Here is a 9589-nt window from a genome sequence, read left to right as displayed (position 1 = left end):
TCCTCCCATTATTGTGGATAATTTAGAATTAGCTGTTAAATATAATTATTACTGACTTTGGGTTTAATGCTATCCAACAGATCTTCCTCTCCCTGACAACCTATATAAATACACAAAGAAGACAAGTGTTCAAGATGGCGGCGATAGTTGGCATAAAGGAAGGGCAAGTGTAGCAGAGGAGAGAAGGGGACATATTCAAGAGATGTTGCATTGGTGAAAGAATACTGTAGACAGGACTTTGTATATGATAAACCATTCGTGGATGATGTAGAGGGTGCTGGCTCATACCATCTGTGTGACATCACACCAGTCCCCTTTTGAACCTTATTTTCCTCATCAATAAAATGAGGGGATTTCACTGCATAGTCTTTAAGATTCTTTACAACTCTAAAATTCCTCTGTAAGTAGTAAATTATCTCCCTTTGGAAAATGACGAAACTAAGGTCCAGAGACAAAAAATGTTATGTCCCATGGTCACCCAGCCAGTATGTCTGAGAGCTATGATTCTCAGCCAGGTCCCAAGACACCAGGTTCAGCCCTCTTTCCACCAAGCCACACTCCCTGTCAGCACGGAAAGTCTACAGCCTGGCTGAGCACTTGGAGAATTATAATTAGTGTCTCCAGGCTCTGGAGAATAAGCCTTTGCCTCCAGTAATCTCCTGGCAAGAGTTAACTCTAAGGTGTAGCTGAAAGAATGTGGAGCCGGCTGGATCCAGCAGGAGGGGCCGCCCGCCTGGACTCGGGTATTGCAATCAGAAGACGGCCCAAGTCCGAGTTCCAGAGCCCTTTGAGGAGGTGCCAGGGCTGACACATGTTTCCAATTCTCAAATGTGATCTTGAGACAGTGTACAAGTTGCACTTTCATTTTGTCAAAGTGAGAGGCATGGTGAGGTCGAGATAAAGGGAGAAGCACCGCTTTTTTGGAGGCTGTGCCCAGCAGGGGCAGCCAATGCCAGCCAAGAACAGGAGCTCATCCCCATCCCCAGAGCCTCACCTCTGGAGAGCTGGCCACGGAGAGAGCATGCCCTCCTCCCCTTGAGCTTTATCCCAGGTGGGCTTTCTTTCCCACCCCTTTGGGGAGTAGAGAGAATGGAGATGATGTGTTTGAAGGAGTGTGGTCCTCAAGCGGATTTGTTGGTTTTTTGGGTTAGCATCCTTAAGTGTTCAGCCTGGAAATACCATGCATCTTAATTCAGTAGAGGGTGACCTGCAGTTTAAAACTGAAGAGAGATCTTAACCCTGATTGCTAGTGGTACTCATGAAGTTTTGGACAGAATGTTTCCAAGTTAAGCTGAGCCAAGACAGAGGGATGCTTTTGAGTCATCCAGTGGAACTAGGCTATTAGAGACACTATCTAGTATATTGGAAAGAGCATGAGCTCCAGAGTCAGAGGACCTGGGTTCAAATCTAATCCCTAATGCTTATGGCTCATGTGACCTTAGGGAAGTCATTCGTAGTCAAGAGGACCCCGGTCCTACTCCTACCCCAGATACGTCTTAGCTCTGTGACCCTGGCCAAGTTACTTAATCTTTCTCAAACTCAGTTTCCCTAGCTTGCATTAGGTGGCCACTGAGGTCCTCTCTAGCTACAGATCTATGTTCCAGTGAAAGATCCTTGTTAGCCTACTCTATACTGACACATTAATAATTGCAGTTAACATTCATACAACTCTGGGGTTTGCAAAGTACCTGTCAAATCTTATCTCATTTGAGCCTCACCATAACACAGTGATGTAGGTGTTATTATCCCCGTTTTACAGGTGAGGAAATTGAGTCGGAAAGAAATTAATAACTTTCTAAGGTTCAATCACAACTATTAAGTGTCTGAGAAGGGATTTGAACTCAGATTTCCCTGATTGGAAGTCTTCCAATCTATCTACTGTATCACACGTTGGGAACAGACTCTTCCTTACTTCTCTTTCATTCTCAGTAGATTTACAAATATTCCAGATGAAATTAATAACATATTTCTGTCATGCTTTTCCTACAAGTTTTTTCAAGCAGGTATTTAAATACTGTTATCATTATCACTATTACTTGAAGCTTTGTAAAGCGCTTTATATACCTTGTCTCCTTTGAGCCTCTTAACAACACTGTGGGGTTGGTGTGAAGTGGAAACTGAGGATCACAGAGATGAAAAGACTTACCCAGAATCACAGTAAATGTCTGAGGTGATGTTTGACCCCAGGTCTTCCTGACTCCAAGTTTATCGGTCTCTCCATGTTGCCTTTTTAAGTAATGTTATTTCCAATTGGCAGATGAGGAAACTGAGGTTCAAAAACCCCAAAGTAGCCTATGGCTATTTACTAGCTGTATGACCATGGGCAAGTCACTTAACCTTGTTTATCTCAGTTCCTCATCTGTAAAATGAGCTGGAGAAGGAAATGGCAAACCATTCCAGTATCTGTGCCAAGAAAACCCCAAATGGGTCACGGAGAGTCAGACATGGATTGAAATGACTGAACAACAACCTGGTCCTAGTAAATGTCAGAGCTAGGACTTGAAGTCAGGGGTTTTGACCCCAAATGAAGTACTCTTTTGCAGTACACCACAGCTGTACTGATTGCCTTTTGTATGTAATAATCATAGGATCCCCAGAAGGGCCCTTTGAGGTCATCAAAGCCAACCCTGTCTTTTGACAGGTGTGAAAACTGAGTCCAGAACAGGTCAACTGACTTGCTCAAAGCTCTGTGAGAGGCCCTGTGGCAAACCCAGCAAAATATAAGAATAGTGTGTATTCTCAAGGTATTTCCACCTTGTTAACTGGTCTCTTGGCTTGGGGGTTGGGAGGAGGGTGGGGAATGAAGGCAAGTTCTGCCTGATGAGGGGAATTGGCTGGTGTGAGCAGGTCTGCCCATTTTGCTCCTGAACATTTGTCAAGAGAGAGAGAACTACACTAAGAGTTGTTCCCATGAACTCAGGTGAACTTTAGGAAGGTGAGGGATTGTCAGAATCAGACAGGAGTGTATTGGGGCAAAACAAATTCCGCATATTGGACACGTGGAAACTCTTAGAGCCAGTGGTTTATAAATCTGCCAAGTGGCCAGGGAGTAAACACATCAGGGAAGAAACATGGGGTAGCTCTCCTGCAGCTGATGCACGCAAGCTGAAAACAAGACTCTTTGCAGCCATCTGCCTCATGAGAGCCATAGGACTGGATTCAAGAAACATGCTTGAGGTGCCGAGTAAGATGGGGGCACCTCCTTGTGGGAGCAGCCCAGGCATCTCCTCCCCTGGGGGTGGAGCACCAGCCTTGGAGTCAGGAAGACATTCTTCTTCATCACTGACTAATGACCTTATGTTTAAGCAGGGTTAATTAGCTGTTTGGTCCCTGCTGAAAATCTGTATCCACATTATAGGTCTTCTGCTTTTAGGGGAAGCAGATTTCATCTGGGTCTGGTCCTCTAGCAGAGGAGAGGTCAGAAGGACAAGTATGGGACATTAGCCAGAGTCAGGCAGCATATTCCTCTCATCTCTGGGAACCAGGAGTTTTGCCTGAAGCTGAGAAAGGTAAAGAATTGTATCATTTGGGAGGATGAAAAGGGGTCTGGACACATTTATTTGGGCATTGTGGGGGATGCTCTTGAGGGAAGATGGGAGAAGAGGAAGAGAGGGATGGGCCTTAAACTTTCAGAGTTTTGGGAGAAACTAGACAGAAAGGGCCTGATGGACATAGTGTTGGAAAAATTCCTTTGATTGTGCAATGGCTGTTCTTCTGCACAGAATAATGTGAAATTTTGGGGTGTTTTTCCAACGTGAGTTGGAGCCTGCACATTGCTGGCCTCTGTGTCCCTGGAGGCAGCCTGGGGTAGGTCTATAAACCAGAGCTCCCTCCAGTGTGTGGGAGCAAGAGACCAGGCAGCTGAAACCACCAGGCCAGCAATTGTTCTCTTGGAACCCTCCAAATGGGGTACAGCCAAACTGATATCCTTCTGTGTTGTGTGAAAACATTTGCTCCCATGTTGGGACTCCACACTTCGGCTCAGGGCAAATTTTGTATTTGAGAAAAGTGGGGGAGTGAGGAGAGTCAGTGACCAGATGTTGCTGAGATCCTCTCACACCTGGCGATGCTGGGATGATAGCTACAGCTGAAGCCCTGGTGCTAATAGCTTCTTCTCTACAATCAATTTTTAGGGAAGTCAGTAGGCTCAGGTAAATTCTTCTCTAACCTTTCACTCCAGGTGTTTCTGCAATTGCCTGGTTTAAGTTCTTAAAAATACCTTTGGAAACTTTTTTTTCCTTCAAAATTCCTAATTGCCTTGTGTGCAAGATATATCCTTCCAGCGCCGTGTATAGTGGTGTGACAGCTTGTAAGGGAAACCTGTCCCAGCCAGGAGCTTCCTGAGTGGGATTTCTCCCAGGGGCCCCTTTAACCTTCTCTAGGATTTGTTAAGGCATGTCAATGCTGCACAGGAAAGAGGCCCCAGCAGCTAAATCTGGGAAGGCCAGATCCCTTGGTGCTGAGAATCCCAGTTGCTTTTTACAAGCAGCAAAAGAAGAAGAAGTGAGATCTTGAAGGATGGAGCTCTCTCCCTCTCCATGGTCCCTATCTCAAATAGTACCTCAGCACAGAATGTTCTGGGGGTTTCTTTCACATAAATCTTTATTCTGGTAGTAGCTTTGATAGAAAAAACAGGGCACATTTCATCATGTCTCTCAGGCCAAGCTCCCTGTTTCTCATCTGCCTAGTTTAGTCATGGGGGTAGGGAAGGAGAATGTTGCAGAAAGCATTAACAACTCAATGCATATTTTTCTTGGGAAGACTTTGGCCAATTTTCATGGGGAGAAAACTGGGAAAGAAATCTCACTTGGGGAAAAAAATGAAAGGATACAAATGTTAAATGTCAGTCAGTTCTGGGGCTGTAAAAGTGGTTTTAGGGTAGGAGAAATGGAAGGCACCTAGGAAGAATACAGCCTAAGGAGAAAGATCCTGGCTAGCCAGCTCTCAATCTTAACATAGATTGACTCCCTTGGAGTCATAGACATAAACTCTCTCATCTGATTATAGACCTAAATCTGGACAGGACTTCAGAGATCTTCTGGTCCAACTGCCTCATTTTACAGATGAAGAAACTGAGGTCCAGAGAGGTTTAAATGACTTGCTTAGGGTTATATAGTTAGTATCTTGGATAGGATTCAAATCCAGGTCTTCTCAATTCCAAACTCTGTGTTCTAGCCACTAAATTATCATGCTCTGTGAGTTCAGCTTCCCGACAATGCTCACTCTGCTGCTACAGGTTCTGTAGCCTAGTGGGAAGAGCCCTAGATAAAGACTCAGGAGCCCTGAATTCTTGTCCTGACTCTTATCTCTCTTGTTTTATTTATTTTTTTAAAATGAAAAGAGAACAAAGTCATCTTACGAAAACTGTATCTCACTTTGTAGATTTAAAAAAAAAATAACTTGCAATGGCTTTGTGTTACTCAGGACAAAAAGTCACTCAGACTTTCTAATCCTTGGTTTTCTCATTTGGAAAATGGGGATGGGAATACCTGCCCCTGCTACCTCACTGGATTGTGGAAAGAATAAAAGAGATATAATGGCGGAACAATATCAGTGCTGGATTTGGAGTCAGATGCTAGCTGTCTGACCCTGGGTAAGTCACTTTAATATTTATGTGCTTCAGGCAACTCCATAGGGCTTATCTGCTAAGCCAGTGATGGGCTGGATATTCATGGGAGGAGTTAAGCTTAGGAAATTGCAGATCTTTTCTGGGTCTGTAAAATGAGATCGCAAATATAAAAACATTTTGCTCATCTGTTATGCGTTACACATGTATGGGATTAGTTTGATCTGAAAAAAATGAGAAGGGGATAAAAACTTTGAATTTATTGGGGGAACAAAAGAGCAGAAGAGCCCCCCATGCTGTCTGGGAAGAGACTTCCTCTTTTTTTTCTTCTCTTTTTGTTTATTTCCTCTTCTCAGGGTCTGGTCTCCTGCTTCTTTACAGAAGCAGTACTTGCTGCCATCTTTGGAAACTTACGGTCTCCGTTGCAGGGGAGAAGCTAGCGCAAGAATGTTCTCGTTATATGCCCATAAATTGATTTTCTCCGAAGTACCCATGATATTACTGTTGGAGGGAAAATCTTTTGGCGGCAAGTGGGCATAAGGGCTTTTAGAGAGGGGTGAATCTTCATAGATGGGAAGACTTTCGAAGGTCAAAAAGTTTTTGTTGGACCTGAAATAATGTCACTAGATTATAAGCTGAGAACCAAGGACAAGTCATAATAATGAAGGCAGATTTAACATAACATCAGATCAACTGAGAGAGTTTATGTATGGCACTTTGCAAACCTGCAAACCCTGTAGATAAAAGCTTTATTATTATTATCTAATGTGACATGTCTAATCTGATGGAGGGTGGTTACATATCTGGGCAGCTTTTCAGCAAAAAGTCAATTCTGCTTTCTTTCGCCCCCTTTCGTCTTTCCTTTGCTCCCTCCCCTCTCCCAAGAGTTGTCATCTAAATTTCTCTCTCTTAAGTAGGTTGTACATTCTTTGAAAGTGTGGTATAGTGGAAAGAGAGTTGGATTTGGTATTAGAAAATGTGGGTTTAAATCCTACATCTCTCATTTATTAAAGGGTGTGTGAATGTGTGTGAACCTGGGAAATTCATTTAACCTACCTGGGCCTCAGTTTCCTTGTCTGCAAAATGCAGGAGTTGGCCTATATCAGGGGAGTTGAATACTCCCCAACTGCAGCACAAACCAGATTAAAATGTAATTGGGAAATGATTAACAAAATAAATAAAAATACAATAGAACATAGATAATGTTAAGATGTGGTTGTCTAAGTCAATAAGCTGCCAGCAAGGATTCTTATGTATAGTTTAGTGGTCCCCATTTAGATTTGAGTTTAATATCAGTGGCCCAGTTGATCTCCAAGGGCCCTTTCAGGGACAGAAACCTCCCTCTCTTTTCATGACCTATGACTAGCTTTGTAGCACCTAGGATAGCACTGTCTTCCTACATGTTATGTAGAAAGTCAGACATATTACAGTAAAGTTGCAGTTATCCATCTGGTGGCTTTGTATGTATGAAAATCCAAAAACCTCAGGCTATTTGATTTTTACATGTGGTCACATGAAAGAATGAAGATTTTCTTCCTAATTAATATTTTCTTAGGCTGATACCTAAAGTTATTTTGTGTTGCCCGTAATGATTAATGGGGGAGGGGGATTGGAGTGAATTCTTGGGAGATGTGAATTAAGGATTAGAAAACAGAAAATCAGAAATCACTGGCATTGATAACCTACCTCAGGGAAACCCAGTTGGATACAGGAAGGTGACTGAAGGGACTGAAGCATAGGATGTTTCCAAAAAGTTTAATAAATAATGTTTTTTTTTAACTGTATAAACTATAAATACACCATGCAATCCTTATAATTTAAAATAATTTACAGACTGAGGTAGGGAGGGGCCTAGGAGAGTGTTGGAGGGCAGGGGACCAAGGGCTCGCTCCGGCCACGTCAGGGTCTCCCAGTCTTCCTGCTGAGCACGCACACGCAGGCAGTGTCGATCCGGATGAAGCGCCAAGCCGCCTGCTTGCCCTCCATGGTCAGGGCCTTGACGAAGGTATGTGTGGTGGTACAGTAGGAGTTCCAGTGCTTGGAGTCAATGCCTCGGCACCCGCTGGAGACGGGTTTGGGGTCCCTGCACTTTGTCTCGAAAAAATACTGTTTGAAGACGTTGTTGTTGATGTTGACCTCTGCGAGCACGGTCACCTCCTTACCCTTGATGTCAGTCGCGGTGTTCTTGTCCCCGACCCACACGCTAACGCTGTCGCACACCGAGAACTCGCCCCGGTGGAAGACAGGGTGGGCCGACCTCTTGCCCCGGTGAGTCCGGTTGAGGGGGGCAGAGTCATCAGCAAAGTCCACGTCCTGAGCATCCGCAATGACGGGTGGGGGCTGAGTGCTAAACAGCACCCGGGGTGAACGCAGCCGCCTCTTTTTAAAAATCTTGGGGTCCACAGTGACGTTAAGAGTCTGCCCGGCTGCCCTGCTACCTACTGTCCCAGCTGGGGCGCTGTGGGTTGTGCGGTGAGCTGTGTCAGGGTCGTGTGGGGGTTTAGTCCGGTGGGGTTGGGGGATGGAGTGCCCTGCTGTACCATTGTCTTCCGTCTGGGGTGTTGCCTGTATGCCGATCAAAAAAGCTGTGATCAGAGCGTAGAACAACATGGACATCACTCTGTGCACCTGGAATGGAACAAAAACAGGTTACCAGAGGTGGCCCTGAGTTACCTTTTCAGCAGGATCCATCTCTTCCAAAAGAACATTGTCCCAGTAGCCCGTAGGGTGACCTGCATCTTTGCCCTTTTCTAGTATGTCCTTACTATTCTCCAAAGTCCCCAGTTCATGTTATCCCTCTGTGCCTCTGCATCTAGGATGAATGTCATTCTCACCTCCAGTTCCTGCCTCCTTCAAGCCTCAGTTTACATGCGGTCTCCTATACAGAAATCCATCCCGATCTCTCTAGTAAGAACAGCTAGCATTTATATAGTGGCGAAGCACTTCACAATTACTATTTCACTTTCTTTTCGTCTTCACAACCCCATGCTTTTATTATTCCCACTTTACAGGTGAGGAAACTGAGTCAGAGGGAAGTTAAATACTTGCCCAGGGTCACACAGCTAGTGTCTGGGGTAGGATTCAAACTCAGATCTTCCTGACTCTAAGTCTAGTTCTCTATCCATTGCACCATCTGGCTGCCTCTAGACCAGGCATTTTTAATAGTTTTATTGTTGTGTATATCATGGACCTTTTTGACAGTCTAGTAAGCCTTTGGATATCTTCTCAGAATGTCCATATATTTTGATATGGGATCCAAAAGGTAATTGATTATATTGAAATACAGTTATAAAAAAGTTCACAGACCCTAGGTTAAGAACTCCTTCTCCAAATTTTGCTGTGTATACTTCTTTCTCAGTTTTATTTAGTTTATTTTTAATTTGCATACTTTATTTTATATTTTGAATTTATTTACTTCTAACAATAAAAGTTGCTATTTGAATAATGCTTAGGTTTGCAAGGAGCATCACAAACATTACTTCATTTGATCCTCAAATGTGATGGAGGTGCAATTTTTATCCCTAATTAATAGATGAGGAAAATGACGTTCAGAGATTTGCCCAGGTTCACAACAGTTTATCTGAGGCAAATTTGACTGCAAGGACTGGCTTTGTTTTAGTCTTGTTTTTGTTTTCCTAGAGCCTAGTACAGCGCCTTTCATATTGTTGACTCTTAATAAAGGCTTGTCAAATTGTATTAGATTATGTAAGAAGCAAGAGTTTTACCCAAACTTTGTATTCTTGTGTATCCCAAGTTTTTGGCCATGCCAAGGTCTACTGTGGGTCATGATGGGAACAAGGGGTGGTACTGGTGGTCGGGGCAGAAGGAGGCATCAGGGACATTTTTGTGGCTTGTAGGCTGTGTTTTTAGCACTCTTCTCACAGAGCAATAAAAGGTCTTAGACAACTAGGGTCACCAGATTGGGTTGTTTTGGGTTTGTGCTGCTTGTGTTCAGAGCATTCATTGCCATAGCTGGGACATGGCTTGGGTGTTCCCTGGGCAAAGACCGGAACTTGCATAATC

The 9589-nt window shown here is 43.9% G+C and overlaps 1 protein-coding gene across 1 annotated transcript in view; it reads right to left on the bottom strand.

Moving 5' to 3' along the window:
* Window positions 1-7302: 7302 nt before the first annotated feature.
* Window positions 7303-9589, bottom strand: part of NGF (nerve growth factor) — an 80532-nt gene continuing 78245 nt past the window's right edge. Inside the window, exon 3 of the mRNA XM_036767920.1 lies at window positions 7303-8194. Coding sequence (XP_036623815.1) covers window positions 7466-8182 — 717 coding nt within the window. The 5' untranslated portion in view covers window positions 8183-8194 and the 3' untranslated portion in view covers window positions 7303-7465. The remainder of the gene's footprint in view (window positions 8195-9589) is intronic.

Source organism: Trichosurus vulpecula, chromosome 7 (assembly GCF_011100635.1).
Source record: "Trichosurus vulpecula isolate mTriVul1 chromosome 7, mTriVul1.pri, whole genome shotgun sequence".
NCBI lineage: Eukaryota > Metazoa > Chordata > Mammalia > Diprotodontia > Phalangeridae > Trichosurus > Trichosurus vulpecula.
The sequence above is the reverse complement of the archived record's forward strand: the minus strand, read 5'-3'. Positions and strand labels throughout refer to the sequence as shown.